Genomic DNA, 15,371 nt, shown 5'->3' on the forward strand with positions numbered 1-15,371 from the left:
TAACTGTTAAAAAAAAGACTAAAGTAATATTCAGTCCAGTGGATCTTGATGGTAATATATATTTTTTCTTATCTATATCTGTTTATCTATTTATTTATTATTGTGGTTGAGGTGAAAGTTCACAGCTTAAGTTAATTTCTCATATAAAAATTTATGCACATATTGTTTTGTGACATTAGTTGTGATCCCTGTAATGTGGCAGCACACTCCCTCTTTCCACTCCGGGTTTCTTGTGTCCCTTCCTGCCTACTCATCCTCGCCATTTGGTCTCATGTATCTGCTTAAACTAAGAACCACACTCTTCATGAGTTTTGATTTATGTTCTATAGTCCAGTCTAATCTTCATCTGAAGAGTGGGCTTCAGGAATGGCTTTAGTTTTGTGTTAACAGAGCATCGGGGGCCTTGGCCTCAGGGATTCCTCCAGTCTCAGTCAGATCATTAAGTCTAGTCTTTATGTGAATTTGAGTTCTGCTCCATGCTTTTCTCTCTCTCTGTTAGGGACTGTCTGTTTTGTTCCCTGCCAGGGCAGTGGTTGATGGTAGCTGGGCATTGATGGTAATATTGAAGATTAATTTATTCTTGAAAGATTATTATGAAGGTACTCTTTTCTTTATGTTCTTCCTGACATTATTCTTCTTTTTGTTATTTGGGGATTTAGCATTTATTGTCAGTTCTGCTATGATGTGACTTAAACATTCTTAAAAATCACCATGTTATGCAGAATCATGCAATACAAATGCCAGAGCTTACAGGGAAAATGGAGCTAGGGGCACAACACCGAAAAGAAAAAAGATGGGAACCTAATAAAAATGTGGTATAGTTTTTTTTATATATTTAAATGGTTAAGAATGCATAATGCTACAATAGATACGGCATTTTATCTTGAAAAAGATCTTAAATTTGCTTGTGGTAATGGTAAGGGCTGTTGCTTATAAATTATTGTGAAGTGGTAAAGGATTATCTGAAATCAGGTGGAAGGTTATAACACGAGGTGTGGGTGGATGGGTGTGGTATATAGGACACTTGGTGAACTGAGGGAGGTGGTAGATGTTTGAGGAGTGTGCTTTTGTATATTCTCAGTTTTCTCTGTTCAGCTGGTACAGTGTTCGGCATTCACTTCGTGTCGCTTACAGCTGTAATGTGCATAAGCAAATATAATCCATGTAATGTAGCAGTTACATTGGAACAAATTCATGTTTTCTAAATAGCACTTTTTGCTGTAAAATATGACAGAACTGTATTTTTGAAAATAGCTTATTTGTAGTCCATGTTTTTGAGAAATAACAAGGAAACCTTTCTGGGAATTTCTTTGGGAATCAAAGGATCTCTTAATATATGTATTTGTGTACTTAGATTTTAGAATTAAAAGCACTTTATTATGTCTAGATGGACACACGATCTGTTTTTTAATTGGTAGTATAGTAAGATTTTTATTCCCATCAAGAATTTCTGAAATTTTAATTTTTTTTTTAAAAATCAGGATCAAGAACAAGTACTCAGTGATGCAGTAGATGGCAAGGAAATCTATAATACAATTCGTCGTAAAACAAAGGATGCCTTTTATAAAAATATTGTTAAAAAAGGTTATCTTCTAAAAAAGGGTAAGTGTTAACTTTTATGACTAAGGATTTAATTTCGGTATTTTATAGTTCACACATTTAATAGAGGCATTGTAAATATCGAGCATAAAACTTAGTGCAATATGTATTTAGTAAGTTGTTTTGACAAATTATTAATAATTGACATGTTGGAAACTTTTATCTAAGCATCTTTTGAAATCTAGAGCCTAGGTATATATTAAGCTGACAAATCCAGTCAAGTTTTAGGGACACGCTTTTATGTTTCCAAATACGTTAGTTCCAGTGCAAGATATTTGATTCTTTTTCCCCCACCCCCAACACATTTTTAAAACTCAAGCACATTTTAAAAAAAGGAACTCCTTATGACTCTTGGCACATTCACAGTATTGATGTTTTTATTTTATGAATTTACCTCAGTTTGACACTAAGACATGGTGAATGGGACAGGGTTAGTGGAAGAATTTCTTTCATAAGATTGGAAAAAAATTACTCCTAAATAAGAATTTTAAAGATTTCATCATAGTTAAGGTGCCCTTACCATTTATCCTGTAATTCATTAAAACAAGCAATATAATAAAAGACATTTTTCTAAAGATAAATGAAGGGCATTTTTCTGTTATACAGGGATTGGTGTATTGTTTAAATTTGGGAATAAAAATTAAAATCATTTGATTTTTACTTTGCGCAAAGATAAATTTATGATTCCAACATACATAATTCACAGTTTAATGTTTAGCTTTTTTTTTTTTTTTTTAATAGGCAAAGGAAAACGGTGGAAAAATTTATATTTTATCTTAGAGGGCAGTGATGCCCAACTTATTTATTTTGAAAGTGAAAAACGAGCTACAAAACCAAAAGGATTAATAGATCTCAGTGTATGTTCTGTCTATGTTGTTCACGATAGTCTTTTTGGCAGGTAAGAAACTGGCTTCTTATTTCTCTTTTGGGATTGTTTTAATAATAAAATAGTGAGTATGTTGGATCTTTTCAAAACATAGCAAACCAATGATGACAGCCCTAAAATCATCTTTCAAAAATGCAGTGTTTACTTTCCAGGGTAATTTTGGTACTCTTATTTCAGATTAACCTATGCATAAAATTCTTCTCCACTGTATTATGTAGAAATCTTTGGAGTGACATTTTCTATAGTAAGTCTTGATCTGTATATACCATGTTTCTGCCTGCCCCCCACCACCAGTCTCTTGAGTGACTGACTTTGAGTCTTGTCACTTTTCCCCTGATTTTGACTCAGTGCATCTGATAGGACTAGGTACAGTCAGTTTTGCTGTTAACTTGATAGACATGTTCCTAGGAAACTTGACATTAAAAAACAATTGTAATATTAAAACATTTGTTTTAATAGGAAAAAGGAGTTAGGAAAGTATTTCAGATTTGCAATAAATCTTTTTCCTTACATTGATTTCAAGGGTTTTGTTTGTTTTTGTTTTTAACAAATATAAATCACTAGGCAAATCCAGCTCTTGATTACATCTAGCTCAGGGCTTGATTACATCTAGGCTCAAGAGCAATGCCCTTTCTTTTTCTATAACCATCAGTATTATCAATAATCAAGCTCAGGGTCTTTTTAGATATTTTTATGTTACCACCCATTGCTATGATTAATAAGCCACAAAGCAGTTGAAACAATTGTCTTAAATGGTTTGTTTTATGCCACAGGATGGCATTTCTACTAAGCAAAGCTAGGTTTTATCCAATTTAAACTGTGAAAACTTGAGAGAGAACCACCTGTAAAACACAGAACCTAGTCATTGCTTTTTTCCAAACTCTTTTTCTGTTCAGATTACATAGTGTTATTTGAGATATTAATAGGTAGTCAATTAAAATAAATGGTCAGATCTGTTTGGGAAATGCTGAATTGAACAAGGAGTTTTCTTACAGCAGGGTTTTTGGAGTCTTAGCTAATGTTTATATTATGACTGTCTAAGAAAGGGGGATATAATATGAAAAACAAAAACAAATCCATTGCCACTGAGTTGATTCCAACTCATAGCAACCCTTTAGGACAGAGTAGAACTGCCCCATAAGATTCTAAGGCTGAATTCTTTACAGGAGCAGACTGCCGTATCTTTCTCCCACCGAACAGCTGATGGGTTCAAATCTCCTGCCTTTTGGTTAGCAGCAGAATGCTTTTAACCATCGCACCACAAGGGCTCCTTTACAATATGAAGTGTTTCATAAATTTGCTTGACCATGACACCCTCTCTTTTTTTCCTGAACACTGATGTCCCATAAAATCTACTGTTCAAAAAAAAAAAAGTTTGGATAAGTAGGATTTCTTAAGATTTTTTCCCCTCTCTTAACAATATGGTACTCAGGCTTGGCCTGGATCAGGTTTCTGGCATCTTTTCTCTTTAGTGCTCTCTGTCTGCCTTCCTCCATTTATTTATTTAATAATTTTTATTGTGCTTTAAGTGAAAGTTTACAAATCAAGTCAGTCTGTCACGTATAAACTTATATACACCTTACTACATACTCCCATTTACTCTTCCCCCTAATGAGTCAGCCCGCCTCCTCCTTCCAGTCTCTCCTTTTGTGACCGTTTTACTAGTTTCTAACCCTCTCTACCCTCCCATCTCCCCTCCCCTCCATTTATTTTGGATTTGTTCTCAAACCAGTATCTTTCATGGTAGCAGTTGGCAGACAGCACCAGAGAAAGGGGAAGTGAGCTTTCCCTTCCGTAACTGTTGAGAATCTCTTAATGCGTTGATTGAACCAGTTCTAACCGGTGTCTAGTCTTGGGTTACCTGAAGTAGCAAAGGAATGAGATTATCTAATCAAGCAAGGCCCTTTGATGCCCAGTCCTTGCTGTTCTCACCCAAATAGCAAGGTTCCTGTACTCTTTGGGGAGGTGAAAAGGATGTTGGGAAAACAACCCTATTATTCAATAGCAAATACAGCTTATTAGTACCAAAAACAGTTGAAAGAGGGAAGAGATTTTTTGGACAAGCTTATTGAGAGGAATGTGAAATAAGTGGTTCTTGAGCTGAGTCTTGGAGGATGGGTATGAATTCATTTGGATAGTTAGAGCAGAGCTTCCCAACCATTGTGCCATGAATCAGTTATAAGTATCCCTTGAGATATCATGGTTCCAAAATGCTATTGTAATAAAAATATTAAAACTAGTGTTTAACAACCATTCAAAAATTATAACACTTGAAATTATATATGGCTCTTTGTAAACTGTTCTAATTCACTAATTATTTTATTAGAACAAAAGAATTAGTCTAGCATAATACTTGCAAAAAAAAAAAATTTTTTTTTTTTTTTTTTTAAATACTTGCAGACCCACCCATTGCCTTCGAGTCGATTACAACTCATGGCAACCCTAAAGGATAGAGTAGAACTGCCCCATAGGGTTTCCAAGGAGCACCTGGAGGATTCAAACTGCTAATCTTTTGGTTAGCAACCATAGCTTTTAACCACTACACCACCAGGGTTTCCAGTACTTGCAGACAGGGAGCTTTTTGTTTATAATGGCTATATTTCAGTACTTGGCTCTGACTTTTCTTGTTAAATCCCCAGTTACTCTGAATATTACTTTTTTCAAAGTTTTCTGTTAGTCATCAATGAAATTACTTTTTGTGCTTGTGTGTAAAATTTAATTTTTTTTACATTTTTTCTATTAACACAGAAAATTGTTTTCATTATTAAATACATAAGGGAGTTCTTGCAAAGGACATAGCTAATTTAGATTATTTTTTCTTACTGTTACTTTATAATTGGCTTTAATGTATAGGTATTCTTTTTTCCCATCATAATAGGCAATTTGGTGGTTAAAGCTGGAAAGTCATTAGATTTCACACGATAAACACTGTAAAAAAAACGAACCCACTATTTAGGCCATTTAATGAGAAATTTATCAAATTTGGATTGCTAAACTCAGTGAATCTTCTCTTTGTTATCCTAAATATTTTATTTTCATGAAAATTATTGGGTGCCAAGCTCATTCTGTCACCACACCACTATACATCCACCTCCTGTTAAAAATGATTCTAACTGTAAGTTCCAAGTAAGAAATAATTTCTTCTCTCTCCCTCCCTTTGTAGATCTGTTCCTAGTATCAGGTGAAACTTAGGAAACTTGTGAAAAGGCTATGCAGTTAATAGCTAAAGCTACAGCCAAAATGCTTCACACAGAGTTGTAGGGTTACTTTCTTTACCAGTCTACAGGGAAACTGCCAACTCTTTGGAAGCAAGAAGCAAAAGAAATACAGGAGATACCACTTTCAAATGGTCTTATAAAGTTTTCTGATAATATTATCAGTAATTGATGAATCAAATGATAGACTGTATACAGATCCACAAGATTATTACATTTTCACTGTGGACTGGTGAGTCCACAGATATTAGAGAAGTATTTGGAAGAAAATTACTGGTCATCCAAAGAAGTAGCAAAACAAATTATTAAGGAAAAAAATATTCAAAACAATAAGCAAATCCTTTGAAACAAAGAAGGTCGTATGGAAATACTAAAGTTTATGACCATGATGAGACTTCATGTTAAGATTTAAAGATTTTACATAAAGAATTCATTCTGGGAAATAAGCAATATTCTAGTATGTAAAACTTGGCTATAGACCCACATTCCACATTAAATAATATTATAAGTACATACTAATACAATTCAGGTTGCTTTGCTGTGTGTGTTTGCAGTTTTATTTGAAGAACTGGGATCAGAATACCACTCTGATGTTTGAAACTGAAATGTGTTAGCTGTTCACAAGAAGACTTTTGTTAAAAAAAGTTTTGATCTACAAGAAATTTTTTAGTGAATGATTCTCACTTTGCAGATTTATTGAAGAATGGATAAACTTCCTAAAAAATTATAAGTACAACACAAAAAGATGGTGTTCTAACATTATGGATTCAGAGTAGAAACTCAACTTTGGAAAAGTTAAAAATGATTCACTAGCAATATTTAGTCTTATAATTTGAGCAACACAAATATTAAAGATTTATTAAGGCCAGTAGAGCAATATCTGTTTAACCTTGAGAAAAACTTTAATTACCATATTGAAGTACTTTATGTGAATAGGTGCAATTGGATTGGGAATCTGTTTTCACTATTGAAAGGTCGGCATTTACAGTTGCCAGTTAAAGAAAAAGAACTGTTAGAGTTATAGAAGGATTTACTCTTTGAAATACAATTTAAAGAGATTGAATTACCCCCCCCCCCTTCTGGTTAATATCAAGAATGGAGTTAATGTCAGATGAAGAAAAAGTAGTAGATACTCGTTTACCGTTACAGATATGTTCCTAGCTGAGGTCAAACAAGGTAGGTTCAATATTCGTTAATTCACTATTTAAGAGGACTTTATAGACATATAACTACCTGGAATAAGGAGAAGTGACAGTAAGTTACTACCTAATATTGTACTTAAGTGTCAAAAGAATTGTAATACACTATATACAATGGGAGCATAAGAACTAGTATTTAGTGTACATCAGTACTTGCTCATTTAATCCTTAGAACAAGCCTATATATGAGAAAATAATGTTTCCATCTTATTAACAGATGAGGAAAAATCAGTTTGAAAAAAATTGGAAATGTAGGAAATGATAAAGAAAATTAAAATGACCCACAGTCTAATTAGAGATAACCACCAGGAACATTTTTAGTCTAAGAACATTTCTAGTCTTATTCCAGTGTACATAAATGCATATTGTATAACATCCTGAAGCACTGAGTTTAGTAATATTTTATTTTCTTTAAAAATGTCTAGCTTAAAAAAAAAATATCTGTGAAATTCTAGAAATTCTGCTTCAATTTCTTTGTGACTTCTCTATTTCTAAGGTCTTAAAAATAACTTACACGGTACTTAGTTTACACTTTGAAAGATAGGATTTCCATAGTGATAATAAAAAGTTTTCTAAAATATATATAGTTCACATTTTCTTTTTAGAATGCTCTGGTACAATGGAGTGACATTTTATGATTAAAATATAAATTAAACATTTAATTTTAATTTAAAATTATGATAAATTCATATAAATTATAAAGAGCCCGTAGGTTGTGCAAATGGTTAAAGTGCTCAACTGTTAGCAGAAATCGGAAGAGTGGTGGTTCGATCAGACTAAGAGGTACCTCAGAAGACAGGCCTGATCTGCTTTCAAGAGGTCACGGCCTTGAAAACTCTATGGAGCGGTTCTACTCCTGTGCACACACAAGGTCACCATGATTTGGAATTGACTTGATGGCATCTAATAACAACAACACATAATTATATATTGTGATTTTTTTTGAAGTTAGTGTAAAGTTTTAATAGTTTTTGTTAAGATTCCTAATAACTTTTTCATTTGTATTTTAAAGGCCAAACTGTTTTCAGATAGTAGTTCAGCACTTTAGTGAAGAACATTACATCTTTTACTTTGCAGGAGAAACTCCAGAACAAGCAGAGGTAAGATAATTGGTTTTTAAACTACTGTAAATCTTTATTTTAGCCTGTATTAACTAAAATAGAAAACAACTCCATTTAATCTAAAGTGATTAAAATGTTGTTTGAAATCTAATCATCTTTTTATCTTAAGGAATGAGAACATTATTTGTAAGAAATTTTTTGAAACAAATGCAAAAATACATGGTTTTTAAGTTAAGGATTAATTTATTCCATTTTAAATTCAACTTGTATTCTACACTGTTAAATCCAACTGAGAATGCTCATTTAAAATCTCTACATAAAGGTTACAGATATTCTCAGTACAGTCTAAAGATAAGCTAGCTAGTTTTGTTAATAAGTGTTTTTATTCTTCATTGATTGAGTCCTGTATCTAAATATAAAAGTTCAGTCATGAAGAGGAAAAATATTTTAGGCATTTCCATTATTTTCTCTAAGTCTAGACACAGTGTTCATTTCCAATACTAGCCATTGATCCATGTGCAAGCCCTTCTCAAATAACTCATCAAATTTTAAGTAATTCTGTGACGATGTAATGTTTTTAAAAATATATTACTTTCCTTGAACCATAATATTTCTGTGGGTGTTTAGTTGAATTTTCTATAAATACGGTTATTTTTCTGATTATACTGTATGGAAGGAACCTAAAGGGAGGGGGTTAAGAAGTCAAAAGAAGGTGATTTTGTTGAAAATAAAACATAATTTGCCAACCCTGAATATGAGGCCAAAATCCAGCTGTCTAGTCGATTCCAACTCATCCTCCTAAAGCAGAATCCTGACATTGACCGCTGATTCATAAAATATGAAAATTTCTTAGAATCTTAGAATTTGATGAATGAGCTTTTATGTTTTATGGCTCATAATTGTGATACTTTAAATCTTTGCAAAATAGCTCTACTAAATACCCATTCGACATATAAGTGTCATAAAACCATTTTTTGTGGTTATATATCCTAAATTTAAGGGGCCCTGGTGGTACAGTGGTTAAGCGCTCAGCTGATGACTGAAGAGTCAGCGGCTCTAACCCACCAGCTGCTCTGCACGAGAAAGATATGGCAATCTCCTTCTGTAAAGGTTACAGCCTTGGAGGCTCTGTGGGGCAATTCTGCTCTGTCTTATAGGGTCACTATGAGTTGGAATTGACTCGATGGCAGTGGGTTGATAAGATACCCCAAATTTGCAGATGGTAAAAGTAGGTCTCAAAATATTTACGTGACTTAGTCATTATTGTAAAATGTTAGTAATCTTCCCTCATTATTTGTGAAGATATGCCACATACCCTGATGACATTTCAGTTTGTTTTGCATGCCTCAGCTGTATAGAGGGAACATTTTATTGTTGTATTTATACTTACTCTCTTCCATATTTCATATTTCTACATACCACTTAAAGTCAAAAGTAGTTGTGACTTTAAGTGGTATTTCCATTTTTTGTTGATTTTGGTGGGCTGTGGAGTTTCTGATAAGTCTGCTACTTCTGAAAGCGGTGGTAATTGACTTGGTCTTAAGTTGCTCTGTAAAGGCTTTTAACATTAACAATTTAAATTCGTAGAACTAACCAACAAACTAAAGACATAATAGACTAAAACGATAGCAAGGAGATTTCCAGGAAAATGTATGCCAAAATGAAATATTTAGATTTATTTTGAATAAACCCAAAGTTGTTTGCTTTTCTTCAGAGCACTATTTAAACATTTTAAAAAATATAGCTGTAATTTAATTGGATATTAGACCAAAATGATTTTTTTAAATCTAATGTTATATTTAAAAGACTTACAGCTTACAAGTAACCCAAAATTCTTATGAATTTCTGTCTGTATTGTGGTCTAAGGTAAAGATTAGAATGCTTTTCATCAAATCCATCATCACGTTGTAATATGATTTTGCAATCAGTCCTCTTACCAAAATGTATCAAGTTAAAATCTGCCTTAGGGTGCCAAAAGTAACAGCTTAAATAGAAACCAAAAAAACCCAAACCTATTGCTGTCCAGTTAATTCCGACTGAGGACGACCCCACATGCTGTAGAGTAGAATTGCTCCATAGGGTTTTCTTGGCTGTATACCTAGTCTTCACTTATCCACTCTCTTGTTATCCAACATTTCACAATTATGACAATAGTAAAAAATCTACTACGTAGCCATTTTGTGTGTTAACGAGGTGCTGGGCATGGCAGTGAAGCAGTGGCTGTGGAGCATCCTCTCCCTTGAAGATGGTCTTCGGGCTGCCTCCAGGAAGGTGGACCCTACTGCCCCGCTTCCTCCACTCCCTTCTGCCAGTGGGGGCGCTCTACTGCCCCCTGCCCTCTATTTTGTCTTGCATTCAAGGTGGCCTTCCCAGTGGGCACAGCCTCTGCAGGCGGCACCAAGCCAGCGGGTGCCTGTTTTGGGTTCCCAGTTCTTATGCAGCCTGAGGCCCTCTGGCTTAAAATTGTTGCAGGGAGGAGAGGAAAGAAAGAGGCATGGTGTTTGAAAGAAATGCATGCAAGTTTAGTGACATCCCAAAGTGAGCCAAACTGGGCCTGAAGCCTCTGCCTCGATGGGGCTGGGTGCGGGGCCAGGCTCCCAGCACCCTACAGGAAGCCCTTGGTGACTCGCTAGGCCCAGAGGGCAGAGCAGACTCTGGGATCATGAACGCAGGGCTTGCAGTAGTGGGACCGGAGACCTGCAGGTGGCTCCGCGACGGAAGCTCTGATCCAGCACATGAGGAAAGCGAAGTGGTTAAGCCATGGCCCTTCAGTCACACAGCCTGGCTTTATCCAGGTTTGTCCCTTCCAAGCCTGTTTCTCTAAAGAGGAATAATCTGTAACTGGACTTATCACAGTGATGAGCACTATAATCATAATTGCAAAATAAAAAAAAATCAGAGAGATGGATAGTCTGAAAACAGGAAAAAGAATCCTCCATTTCCGCATAATGCCAGTTCTCACACAATGAGCTGGTCTATAACCATGTCTATAAATAAGAGTGGGTGTAATCTTCTACAGAAACAGATCACCAGGCCTTTCTTCCATGGCACTACTGGGTGATTTGAATTGCCGACCTTTAGTTTAGCAGCCTATTACAAACCTCTTGTGCCACTCAGGGACCAGCTTAATATATACATAGGCATTTTTGTCCAAGGTATTTGTTTGGGAGAAAGAGTGTCTTTAATTAAATGTTTTGTGCTAATAAAAGGCCATTCGTTAGTACTAAGCGTTAACTTAGAGATTCTTCAGAAATAGATTTTTTAAAAAAGAATAATTGTTTGTTATTGTTTTACTTTGAACAGTAGGTGACAAATATATTAAAGTGCATTACACTCTTAGAAATGGCAGTCTAGGAAAGGAAAGAACTACTGAGTTTGAAAAACTAATTGATGCTTGGAAACTGAATAAACTAATGTATAACATTTCTTTGAAATGCTATGTTATTTTTTGTAGGACTGGATGAAAGGTCTGCAGGCATTTTGTAATTTACGGAAAAGTAGTCCAGGGACATCTAATAAACGCCTGCGTCAGGTGAAACATTATTTTCTTTCATTTGTAATTGCCACATTTTGTTCTATCCCTTTGCTCTTTATGTTTTTTTATTTCTACCTGAATTATTTTGGGTAAGATTATCAAACACTTTAAAATTTTTCAGAGAGGTTGATCTATTCAAACGTTTTAAAACCATGCTGCCATTAGCTTCAGTAGCAGGAGAAACAGCTATTTTTTTTTGAAAGAGGTTGTTCTTTATATACCAGCTGGGTTCTTGATCTATAATTTCAGTTTTTGAATACATGTTATTGTTAGGTGCCGTCAAGTCGGTTCTGACTCATAGCGACCCTATGTACAACAGAATGAAACACTGCCTGGTCCTGCCTGCGCCATCCTCACAATCGTTGTTTGAGCCCATTGTTGCAGCCACTGTGTCAATCCATCTTGTTGAGGGTCTTCCTCTTTTTCGCTGACCCTCTACTTTACCAACCATGATGTCCTTCTCCAGAGACTGGTCCTTCCTGATAACATGTCCAAAGTACGTGAGATGAAAGTCTTTCCACCTTTGCTTGTAAGGAGCATTCTGGTTGTACTTCTTGCAAGACAGATTTGTTCGTTCTTCTGGCAGTCCATGGTATATTCAATATTCTTTGCCAGCACCATAATTCAAAGGCATCAGTTCTTCGGTCTTCCGTATGCACTGTCCAGCTTTCGCATGTGTATGAGGTGATTGAAAATACCATGGTTTATTTATCTCTAATACCAAGGCTTATTTATTCTTCTACTTAAGATAACAAAACCAAACTAACAAAAAGAGAAAGTATTCTTTTGGGTGCTTTTATTATTTTTCTCTAAAAACTTATTTTGACCTATTTCAAAAAAGCAGAACTAAAATGTATTTATTGAAAAGATTATTTGACTTATATTACTAATACTCATAAACTCGTGGGATTATCATTTTATAGTAATTGCTTTTGAAACCTATTGCGTAACTCTTAGGTAGCATCCTATCTTACTTGAAATCTTAACATGTCCTATACATTAATTTATGAAGTGTCAGAGTGAGGCTTTCTCTTTCTAGGTATGTAGGGTCAACTTTATAATCACCATTTCTTTCCTCTTTTCTTTGCAGTTATCCTAGATAATTGCAAGACAAATTTTGACATCCTTGGGGTGTGAGAAAATTTTAATACAGTATCTATTAATGAAAGTGATTCTTGTTCTATTTATGGAAATTTCCAGTAAGCTTAGTGAACTTAGCATATTGTTCTATTGGGAGTGGATAAATGGTTAATATTTAGGGTTAATGAATAGCCCCTGTAACCAAAAGGCTGGCCATTCCCTCAGGAAGTTTAATCACACAAGTAATCTCTGTGTGTCCTCAGAAGATATTGTGACATTTTATAAGATATGGCAGGCGAATCAGACTGGATTTTTTCAAAAAAGGACAAGGTGTGTCTTCTGTGAAACTTTAGCCATGAAATTATCATTTGTAGGTATAATGTGATACAGTTACAGCTAACGTCACTTGAATTATTTTCATGTGTTAAGTACTCTGCTATATGCTTTACGTATATAGTGTCTAATCCTTGTAACATCCTTGCAATGTAGACTTTATTTAATATGTGAGGAAAGTTAGATGCAGAGATACTGTCTTTTATAAGGCCACAGGAGCAGTAGGTGGCAGGAGAGAAGGAAGCCCTAATACTAGGAGATGGATGGCCTAACTTTGGGCACCACAACTTAGACTTTTGACAAATAACTTAGCTTCTTTGGATTTGTATTCTTTTCTGTAAAATGAAAAGGTAGATTCAGTGTTCTAAAAACATTTTTTAGCTGTAAAACCCTTTGCAGAAATATAGTGTTTTACTTCTCAACTTTCTTTTCTCAGAATCCTTGTTTTATGGGGAAAAGGTATATTTATATATTCAATTGATATATATATATATATATAGAAATATTCAGTATATATTTCAGTATAAGTGGAAGAATAACTTGTAAAATAAAATTACCTTTTTTTAAAAAAAAAAAAAAAACAGGGACCATTTCTTTTAAAGTCTCGAATGTTGTCTCTTATAATAGGTCACATAAAACAGAAAATAAAACTGAAGCTCATTTTCTGAAAAAGGGGAAAAGCACTATTTTGAAACTTACTGCGTAATTCTTGAAAACTGGGGTAACTATTTTTGTGTTTTCTTTAGGTCAGCAGTCTTGTTTTACACATTGAAGAAGCACATAAACTCCCAGTAAAACATTTTACTAACCCATATTGTAACATCTACCTGAATAGCGTCCAGGTAGCAAAAACTCATGCAAGAGAAGGGCAAAACCCTGTTTGGTCAGAAGAGTTTGTCTTTGAGTAAGTCTTATTTTATCATTACATTCAATCATTTTATTTTACTATATTGCATCTTCATCCCATTTTCTACCTTTGTAGATAAAACTGTCAGAATAAGTTGCCAGGTTCACGTGTTTCAATAGTATATAAAATTATTTTCTGTTCTATTTGCTCACTTACATTAGTAAAATGCTAAGTTGTTGGCTTTTCACCTAGTTATTAATGTGAGTCATTATTATTGATAAGTCCAAAACATTTACTAATCCTGCACAAAATGTTTACTAGGGCTTCCAGGACTTACTTGAATTAATTGTTGCTAGTTTAGGAGATTAAAGATGGTAGGGAAAGTGTGTAATTTGTTTCTCTGTGTTCCTGCATACCAAATCCTAAAACGTTTTTTTAATCTGCTTTTAAATCTAGCATACTCAAGTTGTTTAGCAGAAATAGAGGGCTTATTTGATACCAGAACTAAAGGAAATCAGATAGTTTGATGCCAGGACATTTTGTTAATTCCGTTAATCATTGCTTCTTTAGTGATCTTCCTCCTGACATCAACAGATTTGAAATAACTCTTAGTAATAAAACAAAGAAAAGCAAGGATCCTGATATCCGTAAGTTGACAAAAAAAATTTTATTTCTCAAGCATGTTTTATATATGTACTTTTAAAAGTCATAATGAAATATAGTCTTAAAATGGAAATTAAAAAATAAAAATATAACTGCATGTAGTACAATTTAATTTCTTTTTATACTTTTGTTCAGAAAGTATATATCTAGGAATGAAACAAAAGACAAAAATGGCTGAACTGTATACACTGTAAACTTAATTCTTTAAATTTAAATATCCACCCTCCTGAACCCACTACCTCCACCTGAGTAGTAGTAACACTAACGTGGTAACAGTGGCCATCTCTCTGTGGTACTCCCCCACCTACATTCTTTCTACTTTTTAGGTTAGTTTCTGTTTTCCTATACATAGTGTATAAGTCCCTTATAAAGTGGTTGAAAAGAGTACCCTGTTTTTTTTAAAAAAGAAAAATTCCTTTAACCTAGAGTATTTTATTTATTCACTTCTGGTAGTTAAACCCTCGCAGTCTTTGTTCTCAGCAGCACATCTTTTTCCATCCTGTTGCTGAAACAGTTGGCAGTAGGTCTTAGCAATTCACACCAGGGTAAATTAGGTTAATACCTTCTTAAAATTCAGGCTTAGGGAAGGAAGTGATCATACGTATTAAAGATCAAAGCCCAAATTTTTCCTCTATAAAATGTTTATTCTGTAATTTCTATACTATTTAAATGCTTAACATTTTTTAGTGGTGCCTACTTTACTTTTAAGATAAAGTTCAAACCCCTAGTAATGACACACAAGGAAGGCCCTTTCCTGATCCACCCCCTCCACTCCCACAGTATAATCTTTTGTACATCCTTCTCATGAGCCATGCCAGCTTTCTCCTAGTTCTTAAATTGTCTGTGGATTTTAAAAGCATCTGCCATGCCTTCTATTTGGAACACATCCCCTCTCCCTGCTCCACCCCACTCGTCCTATTTAGCTGCTCCTCCAGATCCTGTTAAAAGTCTGC

The 15,371-nt window shown here is 34.4% G+C and overlaps 1 protein-coding gene across 4 annotated transcripts in view; it reads left to right on the forward strand.

The window, feature by feature from the left end:
• RASA1 (RAS p21 protein activator 1) overlaps positions 1 to 15,371 on the forward strand; it is a 127,787-nt gene that overhangs the window by 89,231 nt on the left and 23,185 nt on the right. For all 4 annotated transcript variants that reach the window (XR_010318864.1, XR_010318863.1, XR_010318865.1 and 1 more), the window contains exons 10-15: positions 1,482 to 1,602; positions 2,341 to 2,497; positions 7,912 to 7,999; positions 11,415 to 11,492; positions 13,655 to 13,812; positions 14,326 to 14,402. Coding sequence is in view for 1 of the 4 variants with exons in the window: in XM_064273867.1 (XP_064129937.1) it covers positions 1,482 to 1,602; positions 2,341 to 2,497; positions 7,912 to 7,999; positions 11,415 to 11,492; positions 13,655 to 13,812; positions 14,326 to 14,402 (679 nt within the window). In the remaining 3 variants the exon portion in view is untranslated. The remainder of the gene's footprint in view (positions 1 to 1,481; positions 1,603 to 2,340; positions 2,498 to 7,911; positions 8,000 to 11,414; positions 11,493 to 13,654; positions 13,813 to 14,325; positions 14,403 to 15,371) is intronic.

This window comes from Loxodonta africana, chromosome 2 (genome assembly GCF_030014295.1).
Source record: "Loxodonta africana isolate mLoxAfr1 chromosome 2, mLoxAfr1.hap2, whole genome shotgun sequence".
NCBI lineage: Eukaryota > Metazoa > Chordata > Mammalia > Proboscidea > Elephantidae > Loxodonta > Loxodonta africana.